The sequence below is a fragment of the Marmota marmota genome, unplaced genomic scaffold, assembly GCF_001458135.2.
Source record: "Marmota marmota marmota unplaced genomic scaffold, marMar, whole genome shotgun sequence".
NCBI classification, from domain to species: domain Eukaryota; kingdom Metazoa; phylum Chordata; class Mammalia; order Rodentia; family Sciuridae; genus Marmota; species Marmota marmota.
The window spans coordinates 6368078-6384270 of NW_025999961.1; the positions used below are offsets into that span (position 1 = coordinate 6368078).

Sequence of the window (16193 nt, forward strand, 5' to 3'; positions counted from 1 at the left end):
CCCCCAGCTAGACTTCACCTCTTAAAGTTTCCATCACCTACCAGTAGCACCAAGCTGTGGACTAAGCCTTTAGCACATGGGCTTTTGATGGACATTTCAGGTCTTAACTGTAGCACTTGGAACTTAATTTATTTATTTTTGGTACCAGGGATTGAACCCAGGGGCATTTCACCTCTGAACCATATGCCCAGCCCTTTTTATTTTTTATTTTGAGATGGGGTCTTGCTTAAGGCCTCACTAAGTTGCTGAGGCTGCCTTTGAAATTGAGATCCTTCTGCCCCAGTCCCCCGAACCTCTGGGATTACAGATGTACACCTCTGTGCCCGGCTTGGGGATTTTTAATAGAACTATTTCTTTACCTCTGAAGAACTATGTCTAGGCCGGGCGCAGTGGCACATGCCTATAATACCAGCAGCTGGGGAGGCTGAAGATGGAGGAGGATCATGAGTTCAAAGTCAGTCTCAGCAACTTAGTAAGGCCCTAAGTTGCTCAGTGAGACTCTATCTCTAACTAAAATACAAAACAGGGCTGGGGATGTGGCTCAGTAGTTGAGTGCTCCTGAGTTCAGTCCCCAGTACCTGCTCCACCCCCCCACACACACACACAAAAAAAGAACTATGTCTGGCATTAAAGAACATTACCAGGATCAAGAAGTATTTGTCTTTTTGTATTTTTTCATGTATGTGTACTTTCAGTAGACTTTCATTAACAATATACTTTATCAGGAGTTATATACTAGGATTTGAAGCTTAAAGTCCATAAAGATATAACCTAAGCCCTCGATTTGTGTCTTTGATTGGCCAGACAGACTAGGTAAGAGATTATTGCACTACAGTGTGAAAAGTGCTGCAATGGAATCATATACAGAATATGATTTGGGCACCCAGAAAAGATGTCCCCCCCCCACTTTCTGATGGAGAAAGTTTCAATCCAAGAAAGCTTCACAAAGGGCTTGTACTGTGTGGACAGAGGATTGAATGGGGAGTTGGATGGACAGGACTGGGGATAGTAGATTGGGTGGGCCTAGTAGGTGCATGGGGGCTAGACAGAGGTGGTTAGATGGGCAGTCACAGGAGCATGTGAAGGATGGTGACCTGAGGTAAGAGAGCAGCAACAGGCAGGGGCAGATGTAGATGGATTTATAGGTGTTCAGAAAGCAGAGCACAGTATGTAAGAGGTGGGAATAGTTAAGAGTGACTTCCAGGTTTCTGGTATGATTAGGTAAGCTATCCAGAGCCCACAGGAGCAGGCTTGCCATCCTCTTGCCTCAGCCTCCCAAGTAGCTGGGATAACACTAGGGAACGGAGGTGATGATGAGCTGGTTTGAAATGTGAATTTTAAGGATCTGAGGGACATTCTAGTACAGGCAGCTGGAAGGCTTTAGGGTGTCCAGGTCCGAAGCTCTGACGACAGATCTTGGTGAAGAACCATTCGGGGTCATCAGCCAAAAGTATTGAAATACCTGATCAGAACTCATCCAGGGAACACAGGCCTTATGAGGAGGTCAGAGGACCCTGTATTTAGGATATTCAGGAGCTGTTTGTTGAAATGAACTGGTATATATGAGAAATAAATTTGTTGTGCAACTCTTGGAGGAACCAGACATATAGCTTGAGTGTTGATTTAGCCTTATTGGAGCCCTGTGATTTGGGCTACTCCTTCTCAGGAGCAGAGAAGCAAAGAGATCAGATTGACAACTTTCTCATTGCTGACTGATGTGGGTTCCAGTAGGTGTGTCTTCTTTGGACCGTATGCTTGTTGAAGAATGGATGACAGTTCTCAAACTCTTGTATCTTGTCTGGGGTAGACATTGTTAGAAGAGGAAAGCTTCTGGCTCAGCATGGGTGAGGTTCTTAGATGTCATGGGTAAAGTAGTAACTGTGCATCCTGGGAATTGTTTATTCACCGTGGGAGCTAGAACAGATACAGTTGGCTCCTTTTGATCTGTGAGATAAAGCATAAGGAAATTGAAAGACTTATTTTTTATGATCTTATCCTCTTTTTAAAGTAAAACAAACAAATAAAAAAGAGTAGCCATAACATTTACATAAACTTTGAAATATGAAATTAACAACAACAAAAACCTAGCCCTGATCCTACCCCTTTGACAGAACTACTCTTCATTTCCATCATGCCTCTATTCTAATTGAATTTAGAACACTGAGATAGCCTAGTTTTAAAAACTTGGACATGTTATGGCTCTAGCAGATTTTGCCTTTCTTTTGTGCCATAATAGCAAGCTTTGTGAAAACTAAATGAATGGCAAGAGGTGCTACACAGAGCACATAGTTCATTTTTAAAAGACCCATTTGTTGAAAATTTGTGTAGCTTTCAAATGAGTATTTGAGAAGTCTTTTAGCCTAACCAGTAAAACCAGTTCTTCTCGATTATTAAATAACCACACCTTTTCTTTCTTTTATTCCCTACACATTCACATTTAATGTGATAGTTAATGAGGTTGGCATGGAATTTTATATCACTTTTTATAGCTGCAGAAATAAGATTTGCCCCCATTTTCTGAGTAGGCGGTTGGCAGGGAGTGGCAGAATGAAAAAGTAGCATGACAGAAGGAATAAAGGCATAAGGGGAATTCTGGTCCCCTCTCTGAAACTAGGTGGTGGTTTAAGAAGCTTCTACCACCCCTAAAAGCAAGGGTACTACAGAGGCATTTGGTTGAATCATTTCATTGGCTGCTGGGCAAATTGGCTATGAGATCCACAGCTTTTGCCCTGATGCAGTTCTTTTGGACAGCCTTCATACATGGTGGACTTTAAGGGAATGCTCTCTTTCTTTAGTAAATTAAAATCTGTACCACAAAATAAATAAATAAACCTTTCACTACTTAAAGTTGTTATTAATGAAATGATTCAACAAAATCTTTTTTGTTTGTTTTTCAGTACGGGGTATTGAACCCAGGGCTTGGTGCAGTGCTAGGCAAGTGCTCTATCACTATGCTACATCCCCAGCCCTTAACAAAAAACGTGAATACTTAGTGAGTGCAAGACCTGTATTAGATTCGAGGGACAAATATCTGTCCCCAAAGGACTTATAGATGGTGGGGAGATAGACTTAAATAATTATTTCAACAAATATTACATTATAATTGTAAACAGATGTAACAAGAAAGAAACCCATGAGGCTGTTAGAACCTGGTAATTGCCTTAAGGAAATGACTCTTGACCTGAGATCTGATAGCTACACAAAAAATTCACAGGACAAGGGCTGAGGATGTAGCTCAGTGGCAGAGCATTTGTCTAGCATGGGCAAGACCCTGGGTTCAACCCCTTTTACCACAAACAAAAAATTCACAGGGCAAAGAGAGATAGGCATTCCAAATAGAAGGAACAGCCTGTGGAAATGACTGTCAGTGTGGTAGAACACAAGGCAGATATGGGAGGCCAAAATGGAGAGATGAGGGAAGGCGATAGAAGAAGATCGCATTGGGCAAGTAAGTATGGGCCATATTGTGTAGGGCCTTGGAGACCATGTCATCCCATGAGTAAGGCAAAGTGGATTGTGAAAAGGAAAGTGAAAGGATCACTCCTGCCTGAAGAGAGAAGATGGATTAAACAGATGCAAGTAGAACAGTTGCAAAGCCATTGCAGTGGTCTAGGAAAGAGATTGGAATACTTGGAATAGAGTGGTATTGGTGAACATAAAAGAAACTCATGGATTATAGATGTATTTAGTAGATAATATTGGTAGGATCAGGGGACAGATTGGATATTGAGGATGAAATTGAAGGAGGTGTAAAGGGAAACTCAGAGAATGACCTCTAGATTATATGCTCTTTGAGGCAGACGCAGAATTTCTGTGTAGTACGTAGCAATGTTTTCTGTAGGTAGAGCTCTCCCAGAGTGCAGTGGATCTGTCCCTTCTCCTTGAACTCTTCAAGGTCAGTTGGAATAAGATCCTAGACACTGATGCCTTGGGGCACAATGGAGTAAGTCATAAGAGATAACTCTGAGCAGGTGTGGATGAAGCCCCAAGGTTCTGTTCCCCATGTGACTGGCCAGTGTCACTTAAGTTCATTATTTGTGAAGGGTAGGTGTTTTCTGCTTCCCCTTCAGCTTCCTTTGGCCTCTCCACAGTGCTCGTTGAGGTTTTGCCTAGGTGATTGTAGGTAGGTGATTGTTTTCATCTGGTTTAGGGGTGTCTAGCCTATCATTCTGTCTTGCTTTTCCTCTTTAACTTTATTCCTTCTTTCCACATAAGAGGCATCTGATAAGAACACAGACAGCCAGTGTACGTGGGCTTGAATTCCACCTCAACATGTACCAGTTGGTGTTTTCATCTGTAAAATGGAGATGCTTGAGGATATAACTCTACTTCAGAGACTTGCTGTGAGGATTAAATGAGTTAATAAATGTAAAGCTCATATAGGAGGATTAGATGAATTCTAGATAGGGAAGAGGGGTGGGAGGGGAAGGGAGGGGGCACGGGACTAGCAAGGATGGTGGAATGTGATGGACATCATTATACAAAGTATATGTATGAAGACTTGAATTGGGTGTCAACATACTTTATATACAAACAGATATGATAAATTGTGGTATATGTGTGTAGTAAGAATTATAATGCAAAAGTACATGTATAAAGGCATAAATTGGCGTGAACATACTTTATATACAAGGATATGAAAAATTGTGCTATATATATGAAATAAGAATTGTAATGCATTTCACTGCTGTCGTGTATTTAAAAAAAATAAAATCAATAAAAGATAAAAAATGAAAATAAACAAAATAAATAAAAAGCTCATTAAACAATGCTTGGCACTTATGGCTTAGTAAATGTTTATTGTTTAGCTCTCTACCTCAGGGCTGGCCCTGTACCTACTTTGGAAAGAGGGACAGTAGACTTTGGCATTCACAGATTGGATAGATGTGATCTTTACAGTCCACAAGCAACCCTCGAGTCAAGTTGTAGTAATTTATAATCTGCTAAGGAAGAAATTATATGTACTCATTCAGTTGTGAATGTCATGTTGCATAGCTTGTAATCATTTGTCCAGTAAACTTGCTGAGGAAGACAGTAGCTTATATGCCATCAGAATAGCATGATCAGGAGTAGGATGCACATGTGGAAATTTTATCTTGTCCAGAACCAACAGAAGTTCACCTCCAGGACTCAGCTCATCCAGATGTGGACTCTTCTGTATCTCGTTAGTATCTACCTCCTTTTTCTTCTCATTAGCTCTGTTCATTTTCCTGATATCAACAAGCAAAGGATGGTATAACTATTTTAAGAATATTGATATATTACCTCCCTATTTGTTAGTACCTTCTTTGTTTTTCTTGTAGAATTAAAAAAAAAACTGTTTAGAAACACAGGGGTATAAAGAGACTATAGGACATTAACAATGAATACTATCCATTCTGTTCCTCTACTCCCTCCCTACCAAACAGCAGGTAACTTTTGAAAACCAAATTCAAAGAAAAATTTCAGTCAGCTATTTCTGAGGGGTGAATTTCTTTATGTTTTTTGTTTGCATACGGTGATTTGTTGGAGTTCTTTAGGTTATTTCTCTTCTTAGGACTGGTGTATATTTTAATTGGGGGGGTGGTTGATGTAATTGATGTTGGTTAATTATATGTAAGAATTGCATAGTTTGTAATTTTTTGAAGTGTTAACTAGAAAAGGGTTAGATATCAGTGATGATTGAGTACAGTGTCAGACCTTAAATTGCAATGTTTGAGTGCTTATATCAGTTATTTTCAATTTATTACCAATTTACAGCAACTATATCTATTTGCAATAATAGTAACCAGGCATGTTGGCATGTGCTGATAATCTCAGCTACTCAGGAGGCTGAGGCCAGATGATCACAAATTTGAGGCCAGCCTTGGCAACTTAATGAGACCTTGCCTCAAAATAAAAAACAAAAAAAGCTGGGATATAGCTCTGTGGTAAAGCACCCATGGGTTTAGTCCTCAGTACCAAAAAAAAAAAAAAAAAAAAGTCTACACTTTTGGTCTTTGGTCTTATGGTGAATTCAAAGTATGTTCTTTGCAAAATATGAATATAGGATTCACAGTGATAAGAGCTAAATCACTATGGACTTCTAGAAAACACATCCTATTAATAGAAAAATACCATTTTATTTATTTTTCTATGGCTGTAGATATTCTTGTGTAGTCAGAGTCTTATAGAATTAGGGCCAACTTCGGTATTGCAGGTTTTCAGAGTTTCTGAATCACAGGAAAAAGAATGAGGGACCTCCTGAGTACAGTTATTTTAACGTGGAAAACAACTGTGAGAGAAAAAATTATTGTACTCATGTGACAGAACCTTGAACAGTTTCATCTCTTAAGTATTATATTTAAATTATTTGTTTACTCATGAAAGGAAAGGAAGAAGCAGCACAGACTGCTATGTTCAATAGTTATAACAATTCCATTTACTAAATACTGGTGCCAGCTGTTTACAAATATAAACAGCTTGAAGCTTTTCTATTAGGTGGGACTTTTTCCATTTTATGTAGGAATAAATTGAAGTTTAGTTTAAGTGACATGCCCAGTTATGTCTGTAGGCACCAGAGCCAGATTTGGACTGTGTTCCCCAAATCTGTATTATTTCTGTTTTTAATTCATGCACAGAAAGAAGATTAGAGAAATATGGGGAAAGGCATATTGGTATTATGCTATATTTATAGTACAACTTTTTGCTTTAAAAAAGGTAAATTTTGTTTTAAGATACACATGTAGATGCAAATTTGTGGATGCAACTACATTTTTCTCAGATTTTCTATTTAGTGGAGAAAACAAAGAGTATTAAATGTTCATTCTAGAAAAATAGGGCAACTTTGAGGAAGTGCAGTGTCTGTGTTTTTTGTCCTTTTAACATTTTGTTGCAATGGAAAGAAATTGTGTTTTGGAATCTTTAGGGATCTTGAGGGATGTTGCCTATTAAGAGTCTGTTCCTCTGTTGGATGAAATTCATATCACTACAGTAATTTCAGTTTTTGAAAGCTATTGATTTGAGCATTTATAAGCATTTTGACCTATGAGAGTGTCTTTGTGAACCCCCACCTGGTTCTTTTCAAGGTCATTGGTCTTTCTGGTAGGGAGGGCCCTTTTCTGACTTTTGTGAGGTACCCTCAGGTCCATCGACTTTTGACAAGATGTGTGCTCTGAAGGTGAACTTGGTAAGAAATCAGAGAACTGACTTTTTGTTAACTAGTTGAGTGAAAATGACCAGGCCGCCTCTTGGTCTTTTTAGCAGATCTTCAGGAGCTGTAGCTGACTTTAACTTTTGTGTGTTTTTATCCTGTATGTGGCAGTTCCTTGTACAGTGAAATACAGTTCTCTTAAGAGATTTCTTCTAATTTGTTCTAATCAGTTTTGTAGTAAAACTGGTTTCAACTTCTACAAGCAAACAGCAGAAAGATTGTGAGTCCTGAGTTAGGATAGGGCTTGGGCTAATACTTGACTAGTAACTTGTTTTTCCTCTAAAATCTAAGGCAGGTTATTGATTCTCCCTAAATCTGTTTCCTCTTCACAAAATGGAGGTAATACTAGAATTGTTATGAGAAGTAATGAGATACTAATGAAGAGTACTTATCTTGCACATAATAGAAACTTACTGATAGTTGGCTTTTATCATTAGAATTAAAAGCATTTAGTTGTGGTGGAATCAGTCTGGCAAAAAGATTGTGGAGGACTTTGATATCTGTTTTGCAGAGTTGGACATGTTTTTATTACTGCTCAGAAGTCTTTTTGACTTATGATTTTGGGCAGTATTCCAAATAGGTGAAAGGTTGCTATATGATCTAGGTTTGGAATGAATAGGGTCTTGGTATAGTTGATTTAGTTGCTTTTGAGGCAGGGGCTTGCATGTATTTGATTTGGTTATTTTTCTTAGACACTGGCTCTTCAACAGCAGTGTACTTTGTTGTTCTGACCTTTCCTTTCCCTATCTGCAGTGCTGAAGGAAGTCAGATGAATAGCAGCAACTTTAGTAGGAAGTTGAATGCTCTCAGGAATCTTGGTGGTTTTTCTGTCATCCTCTTCCAATGTAGAATTATCTCATGCTTAATGAAATATTGGCTCCTGGATGACCTAACTGCTTTTTGAGTTTTCCCTTTTCTCTATCAAATTGATTTTTGGTCAGCAGCATAGTGCCAACATTAAAACATATTTAACCTTGTTCTGGGGAAAAAGAGGAGTCAATACTTCTAAAATGAAAAATGTACACTGTGTTTTTGAGGCATCTGATAAAATGAGGGTGAGTGGGAAAAGGTCACATTGCCTCCTCCTTTTTCCTTTCAGGAAATGCTCCAGGTAACAGGTATTCTCAAGGATGAATATCATACATTCTATGACTGATCTGGGATGTTGAGAATGGAGACCCATTTCTTTTCTCTCCTGCTCTTTCCTTCCTTCCCTTCCCACTTTTCTTCTCTTTTCTCTCTCTCTCTCTCTCTCTCTCTCTCTCTCTCTCTCTCTCTCTCTCTCCTGCTCTCCTCCCTCTCTCTCCTCTCTCTCTCTCTCTCTCTCTCTCTCTCTCTCTCTCATTTATGGTAGGGAGTATTTGCTGAAGGTCAAACCCAGGGCCTCACTCATGCTAGGCAAGCACTCTACAATCCTAGCTTTCCTTTTCCATTTCTAATGAGGGAAAGCCACCAAGCACCCTGCCTCCCTCTGAACACAGATACCCAGATTCAAATCATATTGTGATTTTAACCATGCACAGCTCTCTTGTGCATCACCTCACAAAGTACGCAGAACAGCTCTTCATTTTGTTCTTCCAGATTGGACACTGATACTGGGACACTTGCCCAAGGTCTTCCTGGTGTCTTTGTCGAGTAGGAGCCACCCAGGTTCCTGATTTAGTCCAGTGCTTTTTCCTGAAAGTTTGAGATAGTAAATAATATGTGCTTAATTCACTCCCTTGATTAGAATCCTTCAGTTGCTCCCCATTGCCAACAGGATTAAGCCCAAACTCCTCAAATTCCTTTAGGCTGTGCTTATATCAGCCATATTTCTTACCTCTCTTGCAACATTACCTGCCTTTATAGGTATTTACAACTTCTCCTTTCTTTCCTCTTCTTTCTGTCCATTTATTAAAATTCTGAACATTCTACATGTGCCATCTCCTCCTCCTCCTCCTCCTCTTCTCCTTCTTCTTGGATTTAACTCAGGGTTTCACACAAGTACTCTACCATTGAGCTACATCATCAACCCTTTCATTTTGAGATAGTCTCACAAAGTTGCTAAAGCTGACTTCAAACTTGCAATCCTTCTGCCTCAATTTCCACAGTAGCTGGGATTACAGGCATGTGTCTCCATACCTGGATTCACATGTGTCATTTTCTTAGAAGGATTGGCTTGAATAGTTACCCACTCCATCCCATTTGATATTTTTACTGTTACTGGACCCAAGTCTGTCCGTTCACTGCTCAAAACCCAGTACTCTGTAGATGAGAGTTGGTAAGAAGGAAAGTCAGATTTAGTCAAGGACTGGCAATGAGAAGATGAAGGGGGCTTTTGTCCTAAAGCACCATCTTAGGGAACTTGTGCACACAAAAGTGCTTTTATTGGGAGGTACAGTGGGACAGACAATGGGCGGAAAGATTAAGTGTTGAGTAGGGTCTTCCCTGAATAGGGTCTTCCCATCATCCAGGGCACAATGTCTTTTTTTCTTTGCCTAAAACACTGCAATTGACCTTGACCTGCTGGAGCTATTTCCTGTACTTATTTAGACAAATATTACTTTTCTATAAGTTAAGCATCATCTTTACACTTTCTGATAATCTAAGGGTTAACAAATGTTCTAGGGTCTATAAATCTAAAGAAAGATTATTTAACACTTAACATCTTAATCATTTAGGTGTAACTTTTCTTTAGAATTTAGAGTTCTAGACAAAGAGAGGGGAAGCTAAAGCAACTCTGCTAAATACAACTCCCAAAAGATTGGCCACTGTTAAACTACAGTTAGGTGCTCCTTTTTTGTGCTGCCATACCCTCATATTCATGCTTTGCTAGAACGTACCCATTGTATATATGATTATGAAGGTGTGTCAGTATTGTTTGTTCTCCTCACTGGACTACAAACTCCTGTTTGCCTTTGGGTGCCTGGTAAAACTAACACTTAGTACCTTAAATTTAGTTTGTCACTTATAAATGACCTTCTTCCTGACCATTTACAAATGTCAGCTACTTTTAGAAGTGTAGCGTGTTCTGCTTTTTTAGTTTAGAAATTACAAAGCTAAGAATAAAATGGATTTTTTTTTGTTAAATTTTAAGTTTTAAAGTCACTTTCTGCCTGGTGTATGTTTGGCAGGAGGGCATTGTATACCTCCATGTCCAGGGATCATGATGGGAACGAGGTGGTAGCAGACAGGGGTATTGATCAGCTGAATGATGGTAAAATCCTATTAGGGCTTTTCTGTTTAGAAACTCCATACATCATGCCCTCACCTAGAGCCCACATACTTGAGACAGTAGATGCTACTTTGAGGACCTTTCTCTGCCAGTCTTACTCATGAGATGATAGCTGTGACATTAGATTCTCCCCTTGGAGGTCTGTATATACTTACTGTACATTGTCATATTGGATGACATGATTCTAATTATCTCTAATTTCTTATTGTTAATCCAGTTGACCTAAGTCAGTATGTTTGTTGACAATTAATAGAATCCTACTCTAGCTAATTTATACTAACAAGATAATTTATGATAACAATACAGGCATGACTCATGGAACTGTGCCAAAGGTATGCTTGGGCCTTACAAAAGCCTGGAAAGCCATGGGAATCCAGGCCATTATTTGTGTGTCTGACAGTGGTGTATCCAATTCTCTGCAGAACAGCTTTATCTCCTTCCCCACATTCATGGCTCAGTTTACAAATCTGTCATTTAAGTAGCCAGCTTGATTTGTGAGCCTTCAGCTAAATAAATAGGAAAGACAAAAGTGAATCACCCCATGTCTGTGGGACCAGTATCCATGTTAGTTTTCTGTGCAGTTGTCTCACTCCAGAGGGTTGTAAGAGGTGGTACCAGTGGTTTAGGGAAAGGGAGCTTTGGGTAGGACAGAATCTTAAAAGGTACCTCTGGGTATTTTTGTTTCTGAAATGTAAAGAAAAAGTTTCACTAAACATTTCAAGAATTAATATAGGTAGTTTTAAGTTAATGTGGAAGATATACTTCTGTTGATTTAACAATAGGCTAGTCTTCTCTGTGCTGGTTCCAGGGTTTGTACCGAGTTCCAAGAACTAGTCAAGATGATCTCTGTAGTTTTCCAACAGTTGACTAAATTTAATGAATAGCTTGCTTTCTTCTCAGATAATGATGGTAGAACCTGTCAAAAATAATTGTGCTTTAATTTGCTTTTTGCAAATGACAGACAATGAAAGTTCTCAATGAGAATTTTTAAATTACAAAAACACTCAATAGTATTTACATATGCAGTAATAGTTCCTCTTGTATAAACTGTAGTGCAGTGCATCAGAATCAGCAGGGGAGCTTTTTATAAAACCAAAGGCCCTGTCTGCATCCTTAAGCTTGTGGTAGAGTGGGTCTGAGTGTCTGTGTATGTAACAGGCTTTCCAGATGACCAAACATGTCCCAAGTTTGAGAAGCATTGCCCCAAGGGACTTGATTTGTGGCCATTGCCTGGAATGGAAATCATAGTCACCTCCACAGTAGACCATGCTCTATATGGGTTCCCTGGAAAAGTTGTGGCATTCTATTGCAGCCTTAAGATGGACTATCTAATCTCCCCCTGCCTCAAGTATATATAAATTTCTTCTAATTCATTCTGAACTAACAAATTTAGAAAACTTACTATATCTGGATCCTTCTACCAAAAATAAAATAAAATAATACAGTTTTATTTGTTGACAAAACTTGTTGTGTTTTATAGAATTTTGGGAGGAGGGGGATTGAACTCAGGGGCACTCATTAATTGAGCCACTTCTCCAGCTCTTTTTTGTATTTTATTTAGAGACAGGGTCTCTAAATTGAGTTGTTTAGCACCTTGCTTTTGCTGAAGCTGGTTTTGAACCTATGATCCTCTTGCCTCAGCCTCCTGAGCTGCTGGGATTACAGGCATGTGCTACAGTGCCCAGCCTGTGTTATAGAATTTTCCAATTAAGGTTGGACTGATTATGTTCCCATGGTGGCATTTAATGTGTTTCTTGTCCGAGTGTTTCTTATTAATTAGTAAATTGCCATAAAAGCTCAAGCAGTTTGAGATTAGATATTTTGGCAAGAATACTTCATAGAGGTACGGTAGACTTCATTAGGAGGCTTATTACTGCGTCACTCTTTTTGTTGTCTTAATAGCCATTCATGATCATTATTTTGAAAGCATCATTCATTAAAGTTTGCTAATTATCTTTGCATATCCAATAAATACTGAGCCTGAAATAGAGGAACTTGAAGATACATTTATTGAGAAACAGTCACAGAACAAGTTCTTGATTACCCATTAGGTGGTTGCGCTCCTTGGCACTGTCTTGTGGATTTAGGTAACTAATAGCGGGCAGTGAACATTCTAGCTTTCTCTACTAAGCCTCAGTATGCTATAAAGTAAGTGGATCTGTACCAACTAGGTACAGTCATATTTTCCTATTTTTGCCTTTAAGCCTTTATATGTCAGTTTTCTCTCAAGAACTAATGATCTTTTGCTTTCAATCCTTGATTCTCACTGGATAGAAAGCAGTATTGCTGGAGTGTGTCTTTTCTTTCTGACTCTGTGTACTCTACTTTGCTATGTGGTATTTCAACTTGTTCCTTTACATAAAGGATGCCTACCCCTGCATTTGTGCTTGGGACAACTAATAGTTATCAATCCTAAATAATTAGTTTAATATCTTGATTATCACTAATTTTTTGGAATTTTCTGTCTTCCTTTAGTTAACAAGTTAGCTTGTCAAATAAAGCTCCTGTGGTTTAGTGTGTATTCTATAAGCATGTCTTTATATTACTATGAACCTTTAAACAAAGAAAAGTATTATCCTTTGCTCTTCTTCTTCTCCTTCTCCTTCTTTTTTTTTTTTTTTTTTTTTTTAGGAAATTCACACAAACGAAAAGGAAGTAACAGAGAAGGAAGTAACTCTTCACTTGTTGCCAGGTAACAGTAATGTTAGCCTCATACTTCCAATGCAACTCAAAACCAATGATAAATTACATCATCCCTAGTTTTTCTATATATAAACTTCTTTGTTTTTTATCTTTTGGCATATAACAGTAATGAGTTAGACAAAGATAACAAGGTCTTTAGTTCAATAACTGTACACTTGACTCTGAGTATTACACTATCTGGAAAAAAAATCTTTCTTGTTTCCCTTTACCCCCAGCTGATGAAAATAAACCTGGGAAATTCTTGCCTCTTTGACAAGCAAATGAGGTTGTCTTACTTGGTCCCATCCAGTATTTGTGGTTTCTGGTCAGGAAAATCCCAGTCCTTGCTGCCCAAGTCTGTAGCTGCCCTTGGACAGTGCAGTTACCCATGCCTCCCAGGGCAGGTGTTGGTAGATGGTCTCACCTGCCATCTGTGCTGGTGTATCTGAGAGTGGGTCCTAGGGATACTGGGGTTTACCAATCCTGGGGCCACTGGGGCTTTGCTCTGAGTCATTCATTATGAATGGATTGCTTGAATTTTTTTGAGACTGGAAAAAGTGGCAGTAACTTAAGTTAGGCTTTATCACATTTGAGTTCAGGAACAGAAACTATTTGGTGAAGTATCCTCTCCATTTATGGAAATTCCTGTCAGCTATGTATTCTTTTTTCCATTTTTTCCCAATTAAAAGTAACTTTTTAAATAAATTTTTATGTGCATTTTCCCAAAACAATAGAGACCCCATTGTGGTATTTTTAAACTTTGTTCCAGTTTGTCCAGGGAATGTGAATATGTACAAGTTTCTGACTGATCCATGTTATTTGGTAAAACATATTAGAACCCTTTAACTTTTTTCCTTTTTTTAATAGTACATCTTAATTTTACAGAATAGTGGGCTTCAATACAGCATATTCGTACTTGCATATAACATTTTGATCATTTCCACCTTTTTTTAATGTTTTTAAATTTCAAAGGCTTTTTTTTTCTACGATGTTGACTTAAACCTTGATTCGTATCTCCTGTTGTTTTTTTCTTTTCTTGGACTTATAGATTCTGAAATTAACTTTTGTTTTAAATTTTGTGTCATATTCTCCCTTCTCCTGGCTTACTAGACGGTCTCTTCTAAGTGCACAGCTGTGAGTTTACAGTTAACTTCTCTGAGTCTCAGTTTTCTAAAGTAGACTAAGATCGTTTTCAACTCCCAACTCTCATGATTCAAGAGTTTGTCTGGTACAAACAATTTGTAACCATGGTGCAGCTTGCCATGTCTGTGGAGAGTCTCACCAGGAAGGTCGTAATAGGACTACATTGCTGATTTCTAGGCTCCATACAAAACTCTGGTAATGGGCTATCCTGGTCTTGAGGAGAGCCTCGCTGATAAAAGCTGTTGCACATTAGGAGTTGAAGCACAGGAAACTTTGCCCACGTGTCTTTCACCTTGAACTAAGCTGTGACATTTTGGGGTGACTATTTTAAACCCTAAAGAGGCCCTGACTTCATTGTTTTCTTTAAACTCTGTTGTTTAAAGAGGCTGACCTAGTGACTGAGCCATCTTCCAATATTTCCTTAGTGTTTCAGCCAGGGGCAATTAACCCCTTGAAAGATAAAAAAAGAAAACACTGTAATATGGGCCCTTGGATTGTTTGAGTGCCTGAAATTCTTCTTTGTTTTCTTTCTTTTTTTTTTAATATTTATTCTTTAGTTGTAGTAGAACACAATACCTCTATTTTATTTATTTTTATGTGGTGCTGAGGATGGAACCCAGGGTCTCGCACATGCTAGGCGAGTGCTCTACCACTGAGTCACAACCTCAGCCCTCTTCTTTGTTTTCTTATTGCAAGCTAGACAAAATGTATTTTCAGCCCAAAAAATAAATTTAAAGATGGAAAAATCCAGAGGGAGATTCTGGGGGAGGATAGCTGAATGAGAAGAATACTCCTTTTGTTGTTGTTGTTGCAGAGTATTTACATTTAGTTTTTTCATTTTCCCCTTTTTCTTCTCTTTCCTACCCTCACCAAGACATCTCAGCCCTCATGAGTATCTCTGCTTCCATGGAGCAGAGAATGCTTACCTGTACCCCAGTCCTAACTTTTTAACTATAAAGAGAATTTCTGTCTCTAGGAAATATAGCTTCTCATGTTGGCTGGGTGCCTGCAGATAGAGCAGGAGAAGTGACACCTGGAGAGGAAATGTTCTCAACTAAGAAAGAGAGGAAACTCACCCCCCCAGTACCACACACACACTGCCTCTGACCTTTTTTTTTCCTCTCATCCTCCCATTGTGCAGCCAGAACAAGGTGGTCATGCTGTGGAAGGCTGCAGTGCCTCTTGTGTCTGAGGAAATCCTGGAGCTCTCACAGGAAAAGGGAGTGGGACCTGCATCCAGGCATGCAAGCGAGCTGCTCCAGTCTTTGCTCACTTAGGGTATTGCAGTTGTTGAACCTCTGCTGGGGTCAGAGTAATAAAAACACTAAAATATATGCTTGAAAGTGCAACTGAAATCATTACCACCTATTTGGAAACTTCCATTATTTGTAGTGAGACACCTCTGAGTCTTTTTTATTTCTTTTTTTCCTCCAGTGCTAGGGATCAAACCCAGGGCCTCACACATGCTACCACTGAGCTGAGTCCCCAGCCTCTATCTGAGCCATTTTGTTTTCCATACTCTGCTCCATCTTCTCTCCTAAAATTTGCACTTCTTGACCTTCTCGAAAAGTGCCTCATTTTGAAGTGCTGCATTGTACTATGTTTGTCCTCATTAAATAGAGTGCAGAAAGTTCTTAATGTTTGCATACGGTGTTAACTGAGGACCCTAAGAAGGACTTGTTTTGGTTTCCACCAGGTGAACAGCTGCTTTGTGAAGCCAACACTGTCCTGAAGTATGTGCAGGAAGATTCCTGTCAGCGTGGAGTCTATGGGAGACTTGTTTGCACAGACTTCAAGATTGCCTTCTTAGGCGATGACGAATCTGCATTGGATAATGGTGTATGTATGAGCTGTGTTTGGAGGGAATGGAGTTATGGCTCCATTGTTTCTTCCCTCAGCTTCTCAATTCTTCCACCCCAACTCTAACACATAATAAAAACAAAAGAGAGAAGTCTCATCACTTATCTGCTTTCTATCCTTCAG

At 39.0% G+C, this 16193-nt stretch overlaps 1 protein-coding gene across 4 annotated transcripts in view; it reads left to right on the forward strand.

The window, feature by feature from the left end:
- Mtmr12 (myotubularin related protein 12) overlaps positions 1 to 16193 on the forward strand; it is a 77729-nt gene that overhangs the window by 18937 nt on the left and 42599 nt on the right. For 3 of the 4 annotated variants that reach the window (XM_015496390.2, XM_015496388.2, XM_048802933.1), the window contains 2 exons: positions 13017 to 13077; positions 15907 to 16049. In XM_015496390.2, coding sequence (XP_015351876.1) covers positions 13017 to 13077; positions 15907 to 16049 — 204 coding nt within the window. Of the gene's footprint in view, positions 1 to 13016; positions 13078 to 15906; positions 16050 to 16193 lie in introns of those variants that run through there. The other variant, XM_048802934.1, reaches the window with a different exon arrangement.